General features: G+C 42.3%; 1 protein-coding gene across 3 annotated transcripts in view; it reads left to right on the top strand.

Moving 5' to 3' along the window:
* The window catches only part of LOC306976655 (cell adhesion molecule 2-like), a 375121-nt gene extending 362066 nt beyond the window's left edge, over positions 1-13055 (top strand). For 2 of the 3 annotated variants that reach the window (XM_079574665.1, XM_079574663.1), the window contains 3 exons: positions 1667-1693; positions 10935-11057; positions 12640-13055. In XM_079574665.1, coding sequence (XP_079430791.1) covers positions 1667-1693; positions 10935-11057; positions 12640-12758 — 269 coding nt within the window. In that variant the 3' untranslated portion in view covers positions 12759-13055. The remainder of the gene's footprint in view (positions 1-1666; positions 1694-10934; positions 11058-12639) is intronic. The other variant, XM_079574664.1, reaches the window with a different exon arrangement.
* The last annotated feature ends 7931 nt before the right edge of the window (positions 13056-20986 follow it).

Genomic DNA, 20986 nt, shown 5'->3' with positions numbered 1-20986 from the left:
ATTACTCTTATTTAGTAGGACTGACAAATACAGTTTTAATTAGGTAAATAAAACTAGAGATCTTGGTTTGTAAATGTCAGCTTATTGCTTTTCTTGGTTCTTCATTACCCATGTACGGCCTTATCCACTGCTTCTGATCTTGAGTTGCATGTTACTTTGCACTTTCCAGCCCAGTAATATCATGGTATATGGAGAGAGACTGTACATTAATGAAGTAACGGGGTACGATGCATTTCGCTGCATTGTCTCCGTGTTATTTCTCAGAAAAAGAAACGTTTCTTGGTAATTCACGTTCTTTATACTGAGTAAGGGTTATGAATATTACCATGAAGTATTTGTATCTGTTTCCAGGTGATGACCGAAATGACTATGTTATCACACTTTTAGGCACCATGTTATGTGTATTTTATTCGAGGAGCGCGGGGTAAAGTCAAACCCATATTACATTATGGAAGCATGGTAGCATTATCGATGAAAGCATTACATCATTTTGGAAAAAGAAGGGTGAAATAGAAAGTTTCTTTGTTTACTAAAAGACTAAAAGACAAAAAATTCTTTGCTGCACAATACATAAAAAATTCCAATTGGACATTTGTTAATCAGGGACTACAGGTGTAAAGTAGCATTTTAAGGCTTAAACCTGGCACAGTTGTGTTTTTTTACACGGCCCCTGTCAAATAAAAGCGTTCGATAACACTGAAGGTAAACGATGGCACAGTGGCTGAGCAGTTAGAGGAACAGGCCACCGTTTTTCCATACTGAGATATGTTCTTACCTGAGCTTAGACGAGTTGATGTGTACCTGTCTGGTCTTTACACGTACGCTCAGTCACACAAAAAGACCAAAGACGTTAGCATTTAGCCTCTCCCAGCATATTCCTATAGCTCCAAACTGGGGTGAAGTTAGAAGCGACCTTTTTCCTTTTTATCCACTATACTTGGATCGTGTAAACTTTCTCGTAGCTGTAACTGAGCTTGGTCGCTTCCAACTTAACCCCAGTTTGGAGCCATAGGAATATGCTGGGAGAGGCGACATGCTAACAACATCTTTGGTCTATTTGCGTGACTGAGCGCAAGCACAAAGACCAGACAGTTACGCATCAACTCGTCTAAGCTCAGGTAAGAACATATCTCAGTGTGGAAAAACGGTGGCCTGTTCCTTTAACGCTCTTTCCTCAAAGCAAGAAGATCTGCTATGTTCTGTGTGGAGTTTGCATGTTTCTCTCCCTCTTTAGCTTTTGATGGTTCAACTCAGACCCAGAAGAGCCAGTTTCTCAAAAACCACATGTTCCTGAATGTTTTTAGAGACGCAAAACATCCTGTAATGTGTAGAAATGTTCATATTTTTACACAATAACCACCAAAGCAGAAAGCGTCTCACTTTACCCTGCTCTCCTCTACCATGCTATTACTGTGCTGTGAAGTAAAGTGCTCCATCTTGCTCTTTTGAATCATGTTTGGCATTGACTGCAGCGCCTCAGTGTTGCTTGTTTAGAGGGTTTTGAACCAGCGATCTTCAGGTGTGTGAGTGATTCAGCGAACGCCTCATGTTCATGGGGGTTTGACACGAGGAACCAGCTCCTATACTGTGTCTCATGTTTGCTCTCTCTGTGGTGACGCCGTTCCCCTCGTCTCGTCCCGCTGCTGTCACTGTCTGCAACCAACAGCCAAAGACTTTCCCGGGCCCAGCTCAGGTAACTACTACCTCCACCACCCCCCCCCCCCCCGTGAGGTGGGCCGACCGAGCCAGACCGCCCCCTTCATGGCCTCGCGCCCCTTTCACCTGCCCCACAGCATGACGAGCACCATCAGCATGCACAGACGCACCGACACTACACTTCTGTGCTGTAGAGGAAGCTCGCGTGGTGTGAGGGGTCAGGCCAGAGAGAGTCCCAACAACTCCTCAGAAACACTACAGCACCACTGGAGTTACGTCCAGTACCATAAAGCTTATCCAGGGAGCAAAAATATGTTTTCAAAAAATGTGACTGATTACCTTTTGGATGATCATTTTTGTATTTTCAATGAGTATACAGTACACAGTAAATAAACAGAGCCATGTCAGGATTTTCAGAGACATTTTGGAAATATATATGTAGTTTTTGTTTTCAATATGAATGGTTTATATACAAATTAAATGTGGACCACGCCACAACAAAGGGCAGTTAAGATTTTATCCACAAGGTTATAGTGTGGAGTGAAACTGGGCGAGACTGTGGGTGGGGTCTCCGTCTCGGCTGAACCCAGCTCTTCGGGACCCCCCCCCCCTTTCTAAGCAGTAGAATCATTGCTGAAATAGAACAGACATGACATCGACAAACTGAGATGACGAGGCTTGGCTTGGTGTATAATGGTGTGTAATTAGAGGCGTGGTTAGGTGAAAGCAAGAGTGGTTGATGTGCAAAGTGTGATAGGTTGAGGCGTGGTCCCGAACCTAGTCCGTAAATATTGACTCCATTTACATGCATTGTTCACATACACAAAGGCCTGACGTGGGAAAAAGGAAATGCTTTTTTTTTTTTGACCAGTGCAGGACACCACGCTCTGAAACAGGGACTTGCCCAGGAGGCGGTGCACTGTTTCAGAGGATCAGAGGAGACTGAATGCACCCAGGTTTCCTCTGGGTGCTATGGTTTCTCCGACCTCCAGAAACACGCTGGTCAGGTTGGCCCACAGTGGCGGCTCAGGACTAACACCTGAACACAGTTTCGTTGTACGGAACAATGACAAATAAAGCACTTACTTACTCACTATAAACACTCATTCTTTTGGCAGTTTGTTTACGGTTTGGGCTTTACAGGGCTAAAGCTGTTGGATCAAATTGGAGGCTTTAAAGGACATTTAAGGCCTTAACTTTGGCACCATTTTCCCTGGATGGGCCCCTTTCTGTGTGTTCTGTTTCCTCTGGTTTCCTTTACCACTAAAAACATGTACATTAGGTCAGGATGAAAGCGAGTTTGTTTGAGAGTGCAAAGGTGGAACAATGGATGGAAATTAATGGATGGAAATTTCCCCATGGCTACAATCCGGCATGGTGTGTTTACATGCATGAGTCTCATGTGTTTTCATTAACATGCACAGTCTTGACAAACAAATAAAAAATAAAGTGGACCACGAAAAACTTTATAGATTTATAGACTTTATTGATAAGAAAGTTCAGTCCCTTGAAATAGGATTCTGGACAAGTCCCCCATTTTGCGCCATCATAAAAAGTCTTATAATTTGAACGGGACACAGGACCCCGGGGGGCTGTGGGGGCACTTTGCAGGGGCTATTTAAAATTATTTCAGATTACAAAAGAATGCAAAACTACTATCTCATTTTGCCAAAAGAAAGTTATTGTAAAGTATATCTTACTATAAAGGGTTTTAGGGTAGAACAGCACATACCAATTTACTGATAAAGTTGGGTAATTGATCATCTCAATATTCTGCATCTCCCTCGAGATAAGCAGCTCGGGGACAAGGAAACACTGTGCAATAGAATAGGGAATTCATTTCTAAACTATAATAGTGGGTTCTTATGCCGTCATCTGTACTGTCCACATTCACACTAAAACTGCAGAAAACAGATGGTGCACCTGGACAGGCCTTTCTGTGTAAGGCAAGGCAACTTTATTTAAATCGTGCATTTCGTACACAAGGCAACTCAACGCGCCTTGGCACATATAAAAACATCAAGAGATGGAAAATACACAACATAAGTTATAGCATTATAAGTGATTTGCCTCAGGTGCACTGTGGAGCGGGCCAGACTGTTTTTAATGCAGGCTAGCTGATATCGTAGAAATGCGCTAGCCTAGCAATAGCCTAGCGCCACGAAACTTTTCAAACATAAGAACTGCATGAATTACAAAAAAAATATCTCCAGAAATCAACAACACTGGATAACTAGGAAATGAGGCCCTATGTCAAAAATCCTGAAATATCCCTTTAAAGTCAGTGTTATGACCCAGAGAGCTCAGTCCTTATCAGGTTTAGCCCCGTGGCTTGGCCTTGAAGGGAAGTGTTGTCTCAGGAGGAAGAGAATTATTCCAGTAATGGTTCATAAATTTATAATGAATGAGCTTTTTTCTTGGCTTAGTTCAGTTCTCCCGAGCAGGTTCCCTCCACAGTTCATCCCTTTTCCTCCCAGAAAAATAAACCAGACACAGGGAGTTTGTATGTTCTGTCCATGTCTGGTTTCCTCAGGGTACTGCAGTTTGCCCTACCACTAAAAATATGTACAATAGTTTCCCCCCTGGGGCCGGCACTCCCCTGAGAAAGAGATTCCTAATCTCAATGGGACTTTCATGGTTAAATAAAGGTCTAATAAGTAAAAAAAACTTTGTCTTACATGGAAAATTCTTGTACGACTGCAAGCTGACTCAAATGTTTATAGCATTAATAACTATAGCAGCATTAGCCTTGCTCCTTTATTGTACAGTATGCACTTACAAACAGCCTGTATTTTAAACAAAGCCTAGATCTATCTTAAATACCATGAAGCCAAATCTGGAAAGGTAAATAGGAAATATATATATAAATGTATATGTCTCTTGTCTATTTGCTGAGATGTTGGAGTGTCAGTGTTGTAATATCCCCCAGCGCTCGCTCTAGTGTTTGGGTGACACAGTGAACTCTGCGGAGGTAGGATGGTGCAGCGCTCGGTGATGTGAAAATTGCCCATGTCCCGAGTCGACAGTGGAATTGCCTGAGCAGATCCTAATGCCCGCCGACGTGCGCTCGATTCGAACTCTGCTCGAGTGTTTGCTCACACTGTGATTAGTCCAAAGTGGCTGACGTAACGCTCCTCTCCTCGCAATGCACTGAGCTAAACTACATGACTTTTTGTTTCTTACTTTAACTTTTTACTCATTTAAATATGATTCACACGGGATTACATTTAGGTAGAAAAGTAAAAAGTAAATATGACTGACGTCCTCTGAGCCAGTGCGAATCTGCCATGTCAGTATTTTGGGTAATTCTGCAAACTCCGAGGTCCCCAGGTGATTCGAGTCCAGTGCTTTTGTTGTAGTTGTTGTCGTGGATACGTCGTGTCCCAGTAAAGGCTCTTGCGAGAACTGAGGCCGAAATGCAAGTGCCCCAAAATCCTGAGCGCCATTGCAAAGAGAAGAGAGTAGAGAAGGATTGTTCAGATGGAGGATTTGAGGATTTAGAACAGAGGTCGACCGATTTGGGTTTTTGGGGGGGATTTGGGGGGATTTTTATTTGCTGATTCCGATTTGCTCGGCCGATATTCCAGTCTATAATCCTGTGAAAACAAATACTTGGCCAGTCCAGCACAGGGAAATTTTATTTTATTACTCAAGGTGATTGATAGTTTCTGTCCCAGCTTTAGCATTAGCATACTGTTGCTAGTCGCTGTATTTTGCACGGCGATCAAAAATACAATTGCAGAATTAAGTATTATTAGTACATGTTCCAGCCATGTCCTAATGTGTAGAATGAGCTCAGACCTGCAAGGGACCTGCACTGTCACTCAAAAAGGTGTTACTACAGTTCTGAAGTGCCGTCATGCACGAGCTTTATATAGAGACTGCACTTATGTGTAAGACCTGAGGTGGCAGTAGTGAGTATAAAAATGACCAACTTGCATCTAGTCCCTTTAAAACTAACTCTCCTATTTAATTCTCCGGGTGCTTCAAAATAACATGCAGCATGTCCTTATATGAGGTTTAGTGAAACTAACTATAGGGAAACTAACTAGCTAACCAATGTTCAATGCATGTTTCTCTGTTCCCTTGAGGCCAAGGAGGTTGTGGGAGGACTCGTATTACTTTCAGCCCCAGATATATCGGCTTTTATCGGTACTAGATCGGCCAATATCCCATCCATCCATTTTCTTCCACTTGTCCGTTGCCGGGTCGTGGGGGCAACTGTTGGAGTTGCCCAAATCACATTGCACCAGCCCCTATGGCTCCTCCTGCAGGTGATGGGTCCACAAAAGGATGGCCTCTTGGTTCTAACCGGGCCTGTTGGTCGCTCCTTGTCTGACCCGTCACCTTGGACCTGTTTGCCATGGGAGACCCTACCAGGGGCACGAAGCCCCCGAGCACAGAACTCCCAGGATCATTCGGGCGCTCAAACCCCTCCACCAGGTCATATTCCTTCTAAATTAGAGAATATGACCTTCTCTAATTTAGAAGGTCATATTAGAACGGCAACCCAAAGTAGAGAGACGGGAAGATGGACAACAGCTGCTGAACATCTACCGATTAAATATTACTTTAAGCTTTGCTGGCGTTTTCTTCTGCCTCAGTTTATTGTTTTAGATAAGGAACATCTTTAGTCCTGCAGCACCCAATTATTGCACAATGATCGGGTCACTCCCCTACTGTTGGTTATCTGCCCAGAAGCTCATGCCTGTGGCCCACCACCTGAACAGGCCGGATTCTCTGGCAAACAACAACCTGCCAGTCAAAGCTTTGCCTCACCATAGCTTTGGTCGTGGAAGCAGTGATGGAAGAAGGTTCTTTCCTCTTGTACACGAGTTATATTGTTTCTTAGTTACTTACTGTATATTCCTGATCGAGTGTGATTTCCCAGCTCTGTGGGGTTTTGTGCCGTGTGTCATGGTCTGCGCACCTTTTTCCATCATCATTTTCCCGGGGGTCACTTTCCCAAACGGAGCTCCCATTTATCAACCCGAGATAATGAGAGCGCACGTGATCTGCTAAACCCTTTCATTGTAGGACACGCTCCCGGTTATAGCTTTACTGTAAATAAAGCTCATCCACGTCGGGAGCACTAAAAAGACCGTTTTGCAGAGTCTGTGTGTTGTTGTTGTTGCGGGAGATTTGTCGAATGCAATGCTTCAAATTGATTCTCGTTGCGTCTGAAAAAATCGGGCTGTTTCTAAATCGGGGAGAGCTCATTTGGGAAGCCGCTTTGTTCACCTGTAAGAAAAGCTACGTCTGGATGTTTGCCGGGTAATTGCAGTGGAAATATTTTCCTCCCGGTTAAGTAAAAGTCTACACCTGTGTGCAACACGGCCATGTGGAGAAAAACGCTCATCGCTGAGAATAAAGTTAAAATCAAAGGGGGGGAGGAAAAAAAAGTGAACTTAAAACCAAAAATAAACCGCAGGCTACAGTACTCGTGCTGGGATATAGAGCTGAGGCTTGTGTCAAAATGTGTTTATTTATGGGATTCATGGTGCATTTCATCATAGTAAAGCAATTGAGGTTTGAACCCCTGAACCGATATTTACTATTTAAGTCTTAAAGCTTCTTGGGAAAAAAAGCATCAAAAACAGCGACAAAAACAACGCAAAACAGTGACAAAAAGTGACAAAAATACAAACAAAAAAAGGACAATGTAATGTGCTCAGTAACAATGTGTAATAACTTGTAACTATGCGTTAGATACACAATGGAATAATATGTATTTGTAATTTGTAGGTATATGTATTATAAAACATAAGACACTAACCCAGGGGTGTCGAAGTCTAACCATTTATCACGTGGGTATAATATGCTGTTTATATCCTGATCTCTTATTATGTCACTGCCCTCTGCTGGACACGTGTGGAATTCTTTCCTTTTTTAAATTTAATGCCCCCTAGTGGCTGGAGTGAGCAAACTGGTGATTATGTTAAAAATCCATAACTGCACAGGAATGGGCTATAGACATACTTTTTTTTTTGACATGCTCAGGAATTCATGCTCCTCAAAGGGCCACATTAAGAGCCTTGACTTTGACACATATGCTCTAACCCGAACCCTAAGGGTCTCGTGTCGTATTACATTATGTACCTACAAAGTACTAATACATATTATTCCATTGTGCATCTAACCCATAGGCACAAGTTATTACAGATAGTTAGAGAGCACTTTACATTGTACTAAATTTAGTTAGGTACAATTTATCAAGGGAACTGTAAACGTGACCAAAAGAGCAAACAAAAATGTGACAAAGCACATTAGCAACAACAGAAGGTAAGAGATTTCCAATGAGTCTGGCCTGTAGGCTGTGAACTCCAGTCCACAAACGTTTAGATTTGGGCAAAGCTGAACTGGAGAAAATGTGTGAGTAATGGGTCGTATTCAAGCACATGATAGATGCAAAAAAGCCACAAAAAAGTGACGAACAAGCAACAAAAAAGGGGGAAAAAAAAGATTTGCAATGAGTCGTTACACTGGCCCGTAGGCTGTAAGCTCCAGTCTAGAAAATGTCCGTTCATATTAAAGCACATGACAGATGCATTTATGAACGAGTCGCTCACTGAACTGTCCCACGGCTCATGTTCTTGAGGAGTTCGTCATTAAGCATTTTCCTCCAGTGTTATGTTTGTGAAGACTGTAATGTGATGACACTTGATGATAAGGGAAACATATAAAGCATTTACAAGCACAGGCTAATCATCGGCGGAGGGTCCTTGGCTCAGGTGGAGGACCTCAAATGTCCCTCAAAAGTGAGGGACGGATCAGTGCGGCGGTGATGCGGTCGCCGTGTCGTCCTGGTTCGGTGAAGAGGGAGCTGAGTCGAAAAACAAAGCTCTCCATTTACCGGTTGATGTTCGTTCATGCTCTCACCTATGGATTTAGGTCATGACCGAAAGGACAAGATCACAGATACAAGCGGTGAAAGTGAGGGTGGCTGAGATAGGGGACAGAGAGGACCTATAGGATCAGATGTGGAGCCCTTTTACGGTAATACCTACAGTTTCATCTGGTAAATTACTGTAGGTGCAACCTGCCCATGAATACAGTAGCTTCTTATACAGTTTGCCGTGGCTATTTAGCGCTGATCTTCTAAAACAGGGGTAGGCAACGTCAGGCCCGGGGGTAAAATCCGGCCCTCCAGCATAGAACCTCTGGCCCCTAAGATGATTTTGAGGAATATTGTGCAAATAAGAGATCAAAATGCGAAAAATAGTGTCAGTATTTTAATGTCCTATCAGAACATCCCGCTTAGTTCCCTATAGACTCATGTATAATGTTAAACAGTGATTCTCTACTGGTGGGTCGGGATGCAAAAGTGGGTCATGGAACCATTTTCAGTGGGTCGCAAGTCTATAGGGAACTTTTATTCAATATTTTCCATCTGAAACTGCTGAAACACTAACTGTGTCTGTTAAAAAGAATGTTATTGGATTGTTTTTATCATAATTTCAGTCTTAATGGGAAATCTACGGCTTGTTCAACAAACACTTGTGTAGAAAATACAGTATTTTGTACGATATATGATAAATTACAGTTTTATTTGGGTCCTCAGCTTGTCATCCGAGGGTAATGGTGGGTCCCAAAGCCTTGCAGAAAATAGTTCTTTACTTTAGGCGACAATGTTGAGGTTCGGCCCTTGGGTGTTTTGGGAATGATGACAGCGGAAGGAGATAGATGAAAATTAACTAAGTAATAAGAAATTACTATGAATAAATGTTTGCAAGAAAAAAGGTAATGATGTACAGTACAGGCCAAAAGCTTGGAAACATTTTTTTTATGTATTCAATTTTCCTTTCATTTTCAAAACTTTTTTATTTTATTGACCTTAATTTTAACTAGGATCCCACTGAGATCAAGAATCTCTTTTTCAGGGGAGTCCTAGCCCCAGAGGGGAATATTTCGTACATGTTTTTAGTGGTAGGGGAAACCGGAGTACCCGGAGGAAACCTACGCAGACACAGGGAGAACTGTGAGGCGTGAGCGCTAACCACTGCGCCACCGTGCCGCCCAATGCTATGCTATGTTGTTCCTATGCTAGATTCTCACCGAAGCTGTTCCTTTAAGAGTGAACACACACAGAATTGTCTTTTAAACAAAGAATTCATGTAGAAAACTATCTCAGAAGACGAACCTCATGAAGCTCATGGAGCAAATGCCAAGAATTAAGGGCGGCCATTTTGAATAATTTAGAATATAAAACATATTTGGAGTTATTTCACCTGTTTTTGTTTCCTTCATAATCCCACGTGTTCATTAATAGTTTAACGCCGTCAATGAGAATTGTAGTGTGTAAATAATGTTGAGAATAAAGAAAAGCCAAGACATAAAACGTGTGTCCAAACTTTTGGCTTGTACTGGTCAGGTTTTTTTGCTAAGTGGATTTTCCAGTCTCTGTATTTTATGAGGCGCCTGATTTTAACTTTCTGTAGTTCTTAATCTTAATCCCCGCTTTAACCGAGCACATTTTCTCCAGTTCGGCTGTACCCAAATCTACAAAACTCATCCAAACTGATCATTTTCCACACGTAGACATCACTTTCCTCTAACCTTTCTTTTATTGCTTTTTTGTTGCGTTTTCTTCACACATTTATGTCATTTTTTCATCACTTTTTTTGTCACATTTTTGTTGCATTTTCATCCTTGTTTTCATCTCATTTATGACGCTATTTTTCCAGAAGCTTTTAGATTTTGGTTAAAGCCAAACTGGAGAAAATGTGCCCGGGGGGTTAAGAGGTGAAAACCAACCCTGAGGACGTTACAACTATACAAGGTTTAAAATGTTAAAATTAAGTATTTTCCTCCCACTTCATGTTCCAGCCATGTCCTAATGTGTAGAATGAGCCCAGACCTGTTCACCACAACTGCCTCTAAAATCCTGCACTGTCACTCAAAAAGGTGTTACTTCGGGGCTGAATTGCCGTCATGCACAAGATTAATATAGAAGGTGCACTTACAGGTATGACCTGAGGTGGCAGTAGTGAGTATAAAATGGCAAACTTACATCTATTTTTACAAATGACAACCTACAGTTAAAGGTTCAAGTCCTCCAATTCATACATTCATAATTAGTTAGTTGTGTTTGTAAATGCTTTATAAGTGTACGCCTTATAAACCGAGAGAGTAATCCATATTGTGGGTTACTCCAGAGTGCTGCCAGTGTTCACTCCCTCCATTTCAGCTTCATTCTCGGCCGTCAGATCACACATCCCTCACGTCCACGGCGGTGCTGACTCTCTCCTCTTACTCTCTGTCCTCTCTGTGCCCGTCAGACCCGAACGCTCTAGGACAACACGGACCTGACCACGCGCTGATCGGGGGAGTCGTAGCCGTCGTCGTCTTCATCACCTTGTGTTTGATAATCGTTCTGGGGCGATATCTGGCCAGACATAAAGGTAAGAGGAGAATGTTACTTTGCAAATTTTGTGTGACTCACTACAATAGTACCCTCTGCTGGTGTCGTTGGAGTCACCAAAATCAGTCTATTACCAACCAGAGCCACTGACTGTGCAGAAACAACACAGGGCAGATGTTACAGTGCACAGCAGTGATGCGACTGGCCCCATGTCTTTCAGCAGCAGGCAATGGCCAAACAACACATTCCCTTAACGCACAATGATATCAGAACATGTGTTGGCGCATTGCAGTTCACGTCAGCTTTAAATCCCATCCAAACGCGCTGTCGAATAATGAAATAAATCAAGACCATAGACTTGTATTTAAAGACTGTCATAGCTCACTCGTTTCCATTTACATGAATTACTCCATTTGAGAGAGTGTCCATGATGGCGACTCAAGGCGTGAAGAACAAGCCTCCATAGAAAGGCTTTAAAAAGAAATATAACAAAAACCAGTGTGGTGACAAATATTATACACTTCTCAGCGTTGTCACAGGAATTAACTGTATTTTTAGAATAATACAATAAAAGTCTAGCCAGGCTTTTAAGTTGTTTTTTACGCTTATAATTGGTTTCCATGTATTATTGAACCTTCTGGAGTCACCCCTTGCAACTAGGGTGTGGTGTCGCAGTAATGTTTGCCCCCTGCCAAGACGACCAAAGACCAAAGAGAAGTGCTTTACTCACCCATTGGTCAGGAACATAGCTAAGCTAAGTTAAGTTAAGTTATACTTTATTAATCTCTGTAGAGAAATGTGTTCTCTGCTTTTGACCCATCCTCAATGTCGCTGGGTGACCTGTAGGAGCAGTGTGGGGCCGGCGCTCGGGGGCACATCTCCATGATGTGGAGCCAGGCTGGTGGTCAGAAAACACCAATTTTAGCACTAACCTACACAGACGTGGGGAGAACATGCAAACTCCACACAGAATGGCCCCGTCCAGGTGGGAATTGAACCCGCGGCCTTCGAGCTGTGAGGCATGAGCGCTAACTGCTGCACCACCGTGCATAATATACAAGAGGTAGTCGGTTATCCATTCAGTCCCATTCTGATCTCATGTGGTCAGTGAAATTAACATGGCTGCTCAATCTCCTCCTACGAAGCCTGTTCCTTAAAAGGGCAAAAAGGCGGGAAGCCCCAGACCGGCTCTAAGCCTCCACAGAGCTCCAGAACCTGTCAATCATAGATTTAGGCTTCCACTTTTTATTGCCGCCATACAAAAATCAGCGTGGTTAAAAACATGATACCCAGCTCAGCGTTCTCACATGGGTCATAGTAATTTAAGAAAAAAATAAAGTCTTTGGAGCTTTTAAGCAGCACTAGGGAGGTCCAAAGCCACATAGAAACCCTGTTTACCAAGTGTCTTTTGGAGTCGCCCCTGGCCACCAGGGGGCGGTTTTACAGTAATGTCAGCTCCCCACCATGATGACCAAAGAGAAGGGCTTTCCTCACCCAATGGTCAGGAAACACTTTGCCTGCTGAACACCTCCTCCTGATTGGTCGCCCATATTTACGCATACACAAATCGTTTTACTAATAGCGCCATAAACATGCCTTTATTGTTTTTTTTTGTTTTTCAGGGACGTATCTAACGCACGAGGCCAAAGGCGCCGAAGACGCTCCGGACGCAGACACGGCCATCATCAACGCCGAGGGAAACCACGTCCATGCGGAGGAGAAGAAAGAGTACTTCATCTAGACTTTACAACTTTTCGTTCCGACTACTTTTTTCCGACAGCAGACATGCAATCTCTGGCTGCCTCAGTGTCACCATTGGTTTTAGTGCTCCTTCAACTATAGCTTTCTCCTTTTTGTAATCCGTGTACACTTTTGATACTGTCCAAGGCTGTGCGGTCACTTCACTTTTCATAGTGCCTAAATGCAATAGTTTCCTCTTTACTTTCACTGCGCTACATTACTCACCTGGAGTCCTCTGCTTAAAGTGGAAATATCACGCAAACACGACATATTATAACGTCGTCAAAAACATATCTGGAGGAGTATTTTAAAAACAAAGACGCTCCCATTTTTCTACCATTAACAAATGCTGAATTGTTAATATATATTTTCTACTAAATAAAAATATAGAGACTTGGAGAGGAGCAAAATGATTCGACAGCCCATAAATACTTGAAAAACGCACAATGCTAACCATCATGTTGGCTTCATGACATAGAAATATAAAAGTAGAAACGTCATTCGATCTTTACTCATGCAGACAGTTAGCAAAGAAGCTACTCCGGTATACTTTTCAGATTCCATTAGCCTGCACAATGTATTTCCCTATAGCCGTTAGCCCATAAATACATAAATAACAGAGTATCCAACATGATGCTTCATGTTAGCACCATGCTAATGCTAACGCTAGCTAGTGCTAGCTACAACTGCCGTTTTTTCGCTTCTACTGAACAATCTGCTGTGAATAAACATCCATATGGACCCGATTTAGACATGACTTTATTTGTATGTGATAAATAAGTTCATATTTTGCCAGAAAATGGCTAAAAAGAGTTTTAAAAAATGTGTTTCCCCCTCGACGAGGCCACGCCCCCTTCTATGACTCGATGCCGCCTGTATCTATTGGCTGGCATAATAACATGTTGCCACAATGGAACGAAGCCACTGACGACATTTCTCCTTTTTATTTCTATGCTTCACGCTACATATGCTAGCATTAGCAACACGTTCTGTTTTTCACGTCTACTGAACAATTTGCTGTGAAAAAAGCATCCATAAGGACCTGATTTTGGCTTAACTTTATTTGTGTACGATAAATATGTTCATAGTCCAATAGAAAACGGCTAAAAAGAGGGGGGGTTGATGGGTTTCTTCCCCCTCGGCTACACCCCCTGTATCTATAATATAGTGTCTCATAAATCAAAATGGAGGCTTGTTTATGATGCTAGCAAGTCAAATTCTCCCTCCCCAACCAAACTTTAAGAGGCAAACCAACTTTGCTGTTGGTGATAACGTCTTCTTCCCCGGCACAGAAATGATTTCAGGTTATAATATCGATGCCGTAGCGCCCAAAGGCATGTTTCTAAGCCACAATTATGCATGATATGTCCACTTTAAGCATTTATAAGCAGCGAATTAACATTTAATAGTTGTTTTTTTTTCTGCAGGCCGAGTCTTAGTTGTGAGTAGTAAGACGTAGATGCTGTGAGCCAAGGCCATCAAACGGTGAGTCGTGAATCAGAAAATGCCCTGCAACATATAAACCAAATTGCCTCATATATCTGCTTACAGCTGCAGAGTAAAACCCATTCAATGTTAATGCTATTCTTATAAATGAGGACCCGGAGTAAAGTCTCGGCTTCTTCTTAGATTTTGTTGCCTGTTAAAAGCAGCAATGTGCGAAATGATGCCAACGCGAGAAAAAAAAAAAATCTATATGTGATTTAAAATTGCTGGAATTAAGAGAATTTATTATGATTTCCAGTAAGTTTGGACGAGTCTGAGGTGAGATGAAATGGGACTGCCAATGGAACAGGAATTAATCCACGTCTATTTGAAATGATTAGACTTTTTTTTCTCCTCATTCACAATAAGACACACACATAGAAACTCCAATGGCAATTACATAATCTTATCTTAGTTCAAACCCAGTCAAAATCATGATAGATTCTCTAAAGTCGAGTGATTTTAAGTGTCTCTTTACGATGGTCATTTTCCAGTGAAAGTAAAGTACATTTCAGAATCAAAACCAAACTGAAGAAATCGATGCTTAGCAGAAAATGGGGGAAACAGATTCGTATATTCTATTTGTTATTCACATTTTTTATGCGCTGAAAATGGAAATGGAGCATTTTCACTATACACAATAGACCCATTTCTCCCAATTATTGTTGCATTGAAGAAAAAGGAACCTCCCTATAAGACAAACCTGAATATTTCAGAGTGGACTTTTATTGTAGACTGCCTCAGGCACATCTGTGAGGTTGGATGGATTCTCTCAGCAAAGGAGCAAAGGAGAAGTGCTCACATACTCAAACTGAGACAGATTTGTGAACATTATCTGAGAGAAATGAGTCCAGTGTGTATATAGGAAATGCTTCATGTCTTTGAGTCCAGCGCATGAAAAATGGGAGCGAAAACAAAACCGTTTTTATGTTTTTGTTCAGTGTACTTACAATGCAATGCGTCCAGCCCAGTGATTTCTCCATCTGTGGACTGTACTTGAAGATGGAATTCGCTCCTTTGCTATTTTTAAGTTGGACTGCAACATGTACAGTATAAAGCCTGTCTTCCCAAGTAGAGGATTAGACGGAGATTAAGAGCCGAAGGAGCTGCTTGATTTACATGCATAAACCTAAACGTTGAGGTGAGGACAAGTTTTTAAAAAGCCAGAATAAACTAAAATAGGACCCCAACAATGATCCATCTTCATGTACTGCCCTCGACATTGGTCAAATAAGGATGTGAACTTAACCTAATTGTAATTGTTTTAATTTAATAGATGTAGTTAAAGGATCCATTATTACTTTCGATTAAAGCCACACCACAGAACATTCCAGTCGCAGGTTGCTTTGTCACTAGCCTGGTTTTACCTTACTTTGTTTCGTGCAAGGGTCTGGATCTTCACAAATTGAGCTCCGTTATCAGGTGGGAGGGTTCGCCCGAGTGAGTGAAGCAGCTATCATAACGCTATCATAACTCTATCATAACTCTATCATAACTCTATCATAACTCTTAGGGAATTTCCTTGCGTATTCCAAGGCTTCAATTTTAATTTCTGGATATTTGGGAGCTGAGCCAGAATGGATTGAAGAGCTTCCATTACTTCCATATCCGCCGCCATTGCCAAACTACAGCCAGCAAATGCGGTGCAAATGCTGGACGTCACCTACAAGCCCCGCCTCCCCGCTCCGGAGTTTACGGATGGCTAAGGCCAGGCTACTTCGTCACTAGTTGTAACCAAACATGCTGTCATCTGGTTATCAAGTAAAGCATTTGAAATAGGATGGGGTGTAGTCAAATCTTACATTTCTGCTTGATGTCAAACCAAATCAACTGGGGGGGACCCGAGGCGACACCAGGCCAGCTCAGAGTCATAGTCCCTCCAGCGGGTTCGAGGTCTTCCCTTCCCAATGGGATGCGCCCGAAATACCACCCAAGAGAGGCAACCAGGAGGAATATGGAACAGTCGATCTGATATCACCAGGTAATTAAGAGTCCAGGGCTTATGTAAAGTTTCCCAGGACAAATGTTGCAGCCAGCCAATCAGCCGAACCCTCACCCTAACCCTAACACTGGTCCTGGGCAAACACCTTTGACTTCGGCCCTGGACTCTTAATTACTTGGTGATATCAGATTAACCATAAGGAAAATCAGCTGTTCCTCTGGACATGAAGGAGCAGCAGCTCTACTCTGAGCTTACTCTATTTCTGCACCCAGCCACCCAGCAAATGAAACTCATTGTAACAGCTTGTATCCATGATATTGTCTTTCCGATCATGATTCAACTCTCATGGCCATAGGTGAGGGTTGGAACATAGATTGAAAGGTAAATTGAGAGCTTTTATCGTCCAATAAAGTGACAAGCAGATTCCACAAATCACCCGTACGGTAATATCTCTATTTATATTTATATTATATTACTTCAGCATTAATTCGGTGGAATGTTTTGCAGTGTGGCTTTAACAATTAGGTGGAGAAAGATAAACCATGTCATTTAAGTCAACCTTATATGTGTGAAAGTACTTGGGGGTTCACAGAGTTGCTCCGTTGTGAAATCACTCATCCCAGAAGCACAATCCGTGTGACTGCCTCATGGTGGCTGGCCTCGTTTTTTTTTCTTTTTTTTTTTCAACTGTCTGTGTCTCTTCAGTTCGTGAGCTCTGTTCCATTATTTCTGCCGTTGCACTGCACCCCGCACCCGGAACGAGCGAGAATTTACACAAAAAGCACAAAAAGTCTTGAGGACTAATGGGGAACACATCGCCTGCTTCTTGTCTCAGGAGTATCGAAGGTTAAAATGGCGTCCGGTTAAAAAAAAACATGAAGTCTTTTGCCGTTGCTGGACTGAACTGAGGAGCTTTGATTTGGTGGTTTTAGGGGTGCACCGACTCCACGTGTCTGGGTGATATCTGTAAAGATAGAGTTTTATGCCGTGTTCCAATACAAGTCATCCAATAATATGCTTTGCTTTGGAAATGCTTTTGCAAATATCGGAAACCACTCTGCACAAAGTAAATATAGTTAACCCTCATACACTTTTCAATCGCAGCAACAAACAAAAACATAAACCTTTAATGGGTCGTTTGAAGAAAAAGTTAAGTACCATTAGCCATTTAAAAGGGATATATTCTAAGGCTATATCCATCCATCCATCCATTTTGTTCTGTTTTATCCGGGGCTGGGTCGTGGGGGCAGCAGTCTCAGCAGAGATGCCCAGACTTCCCGATCCACACACACCTCCTCCAGCTGTTCTGGAGACATAGTCCCACCAGCGTGTCCTGGGTCTTCCACGAGGCCTCCTACCAAAAGGATATGCCTGGAGCACCTCCTGAGGGAGGCAGCCAGGAGGCATCCGGAACAAATGCCCTGGCCACCTCAGCTGGCTCCTTTCGACGTGAAGGAGCAGCGACTCTACTCCGAGCTCCTTCCAGGTAACTGAGCTCCTCACCCGATCTCGAAGGCTGCGCCCAGCCACCCTGCGAAGGAAACTAATTTCGGCCACTTGTCCTTTTGGTCATTACCCAAATCTCATGACCATAGGTGAGGGTGAGAACGTAGATGGATCGGCAAATTGAGAGCTTTGCCTTTGGACTCAGCTCCCTCTTCACCACAACAGTCCGATACAGCGACCGCATCACTGCCGATGCCGCACCAATCGATCTCTCGCTCCAGGCTATATCCACACGAAGACAAAACGCTTATGATTTCAGAAACTCTCTATGTAAACACAGAACCAGCTCAGTAAACGTGTGCGTCCACATGAAGCCTGTCATGTCTGTACAACCGCTGTGTTACATCTACCAGGCCTGTGTGAGGCGCTGTGGCGCTGCTGCAGATAATAGAACAAGATGTCGATAGTAAACTTTTGAGATCTTTCCATACTGGGACCGGGTTTGGAAAATGTTTGTTTACAGAACCGCCAGAATGCCAGGGTTGTGTGGATGATACGCTGGATTGATAAAACAATTTTCGTTTTAGTCCTGAGCTTGACTTCATGTGGAATCTTCTTCAAGATTCTGAGAGCAATTGATATGACTGTTGTAGGTTAAAATGCTGGATTTCAAAGATTTTTCCGTAAGTTGCAATGAAAAGTTACAGCGTAAACAGATATACTTCTTCAACTAAAATCAACAATTTCTGTGCATTATACACTAGTTCTAACCAAAAAGGAATTACATTTATTAAATTATAAACTAAATTATATACAAAATACAATATAAAATCATTTTTGAAACAGCTGTGGACAGTGGCCGGAGAGAAGAGTCAGAGTCTTTAGTCGCGCAGCATCGTCTCATTGACATACAAGTATTGGGGCCCTAAAACTGTAAATGGGGAATACCTATATGCTGCTTTTCAGCTTGCACACGCTATTTAGCACTTCTCTTAAAAAATTGCCCCCAAAATGCGCTCAATAAGGTACCATCGATATATTAGCCTGCCTGTCACTAAAAAATAACTCCTTGTACTTACTGTACTTGCAAATTCCCGCTGCTGCCTACAGAGGGCGCTCATTGCCAATTCAAAATCTTCAATCACAAACCAAAAAGGAACATGTGGAACTGAAGAAGCCTCTCGGATGGAAGGAATGACTTCAATTCTAGAGCAACCCAGTACAGATGACTAACCCTTTGCTGCATCAAGGACATCATATCATCTCTTTAAATAAAACATTCTCCTAACACCAGAAACACCAGACCTATATATCGGTCTGAAATATCGGTATCGGTCCGAAATATCGGCATCGGTGCACCCCTTTAGCCGATTTCGCCGTAACGATCCAAGCGAGTGGAACTTTGTGTGGTTGATGTTTCTGTTTCTTGAATACTATGCTCAATGTGATCACTGCTGTAAGATACTTTGCTAATCGTGAACAATGGTGAGTAATAATCGTTAATCCCTGACACTTTGCGATTTGTATATTAGCCTATACAGTATTTATTTTCCATTTGATTTGCCGCGAGGCGTGTAAATAACATGTAAGTATTTAATGTCGGATTCTAACTTCATGACCGTTTTTTGTTTTTTTGCTCCACTGTTTCATGTACTTTTTACTCCAACAGGGATTGTAATAATAAAATGGTCGAAAAATACATGTATTTATTATAATTATGGAAAAACATTGATTGATATTATTGCTGTTGATCTTAAACTAGTTGTTCGTCATGACACTTTTTCCTCTTTTTTTTCTTTTTGAATTGTATGAGTTCACATTTGGGAAAAAAACCAATACAGAAATCACCGTTATGGCCTTTGATTTTGCGGAGCGTCTCTGACATGTTCCTGCTTCGGTGAGTGTCACTGTAAATATTCATCCGTCGATATCACGGCGTCACGTACGGCCCGTGGAGCCGCGGTTTGAAACACCGCCGCCATATGTAATAACACTTTCAACTGTGTTAAAATGTTCACTTCACTGTGTAAGAAAAGCAACTTATAAACTCACGGGGGCGCTCCACGTTAAATACTTATGTAAACATTTCTAAAACATTCACAAAGCGTTGCTAATCTTTTGTTAATCGTTTATAATCACCTACTTCAGGGGGTTTTCATCGGGGCCCATATAGTGAGGCATATACGCCACAGGTCGGTGGTCAATGCAGAGAAAGATTCAATTGGGAGCAGTTAGCAGAGGTTTTAACGCTTAAACCCCATCTTTTATTTAGGCTTGGAAGCTGAATGCAGCTCTTTCTCTCATTAAAATGTTAGATATAGAGGTTGTTATTGAGAAAGAGAAGCAACGCTAACCAAAAGTTATATCAGAGGTGCAGATGCTGAGGAAAATTTGCCAAAACATAATCTATTGAATAAATATTTCTGCCACCTTAGGGTTAGGGTTAACAATTATTTCCATCCAAATCTCAAAGCAGATTGACTGGAGAGCTTGCAGCCTATATGCCAGTGTGATACCTAATTTGAAAGCCAAGACCTTCTAGTTTCTAAAAATATGTGTGAGATCTGTGTGAGTGAAACACAAATTACATTACATTTGCCGTTCTTCACCCTAATTATATCCTGATTAGGGTAAACGAACCCCAACCCCAGCCCTCTGATCAAGTTAATATTGAGGTCATAATTATATACAATGATCAAAATTGCAGTAAACGTGCAATCTCTGATGACATTGACCAACTACACTTTGGGCACTCTGGACCTTGTTGCCTTTATTGCTCAGTTCATGAATCTGTTTAGACTATGGGATTCCAAAAAAATTTTAATCGATGGCCACATTATGACGTGTATAGTCCGTGGGGGCTGGTGGTTAATGCAGTGAAACCATAGACTGTAAAAAATTATAGACAGCGTCTGCTCACTCCATGCTGGATTTACAGACTCCTCCTACCCAGCTCCGAAAAGCTGAAAAGGGCGGGATCTTCACTGTAGACTCTGCACTAGCAGGGCATGTGGTTTGGTCGCAACAGTGCCCGAGCCGCTAGCTCTGATGGGGCTGTCAATCAAAGTCAGGCTCTTATTAAAGGGACTATACGGGGTTTAAAACATTTAAATTGTGTATTTTCCTCCCCCAAAATGTTCCAGCCATGTCCTAATATGAATGAGCCCAGAGCTGTTCATCACAACTGCCTCTAAAATCCCGCACTGTCACTCAAAAAGGTGTTACTTCGGGTCTGAAGTGCCGATCATACACAATCTTAATATAGAAGGTGCAGTTACGCGTATGACCTGAGGTGGCAGTAGTGAGAATAAAATGGCCAGCTTGCATCTAGCCCCTTTAATATACGAGATTTCTAA

Source organism: Gobius niger (genome assembly GCF_951799975.1).
Source record: "Gobius niger genome assembly, chromosome: 1".
Taxonomy (NCBI): Eukaryota; Metazoa; Chordata; class Actinopteri; order Gobiiformes; family Gobiidae; genus Gobius; species Gobius niger.
Note: the sequence above shows the minus strand (reverse complement) of the source record. Positions and strands in the feature narration are given on the sequence as shown.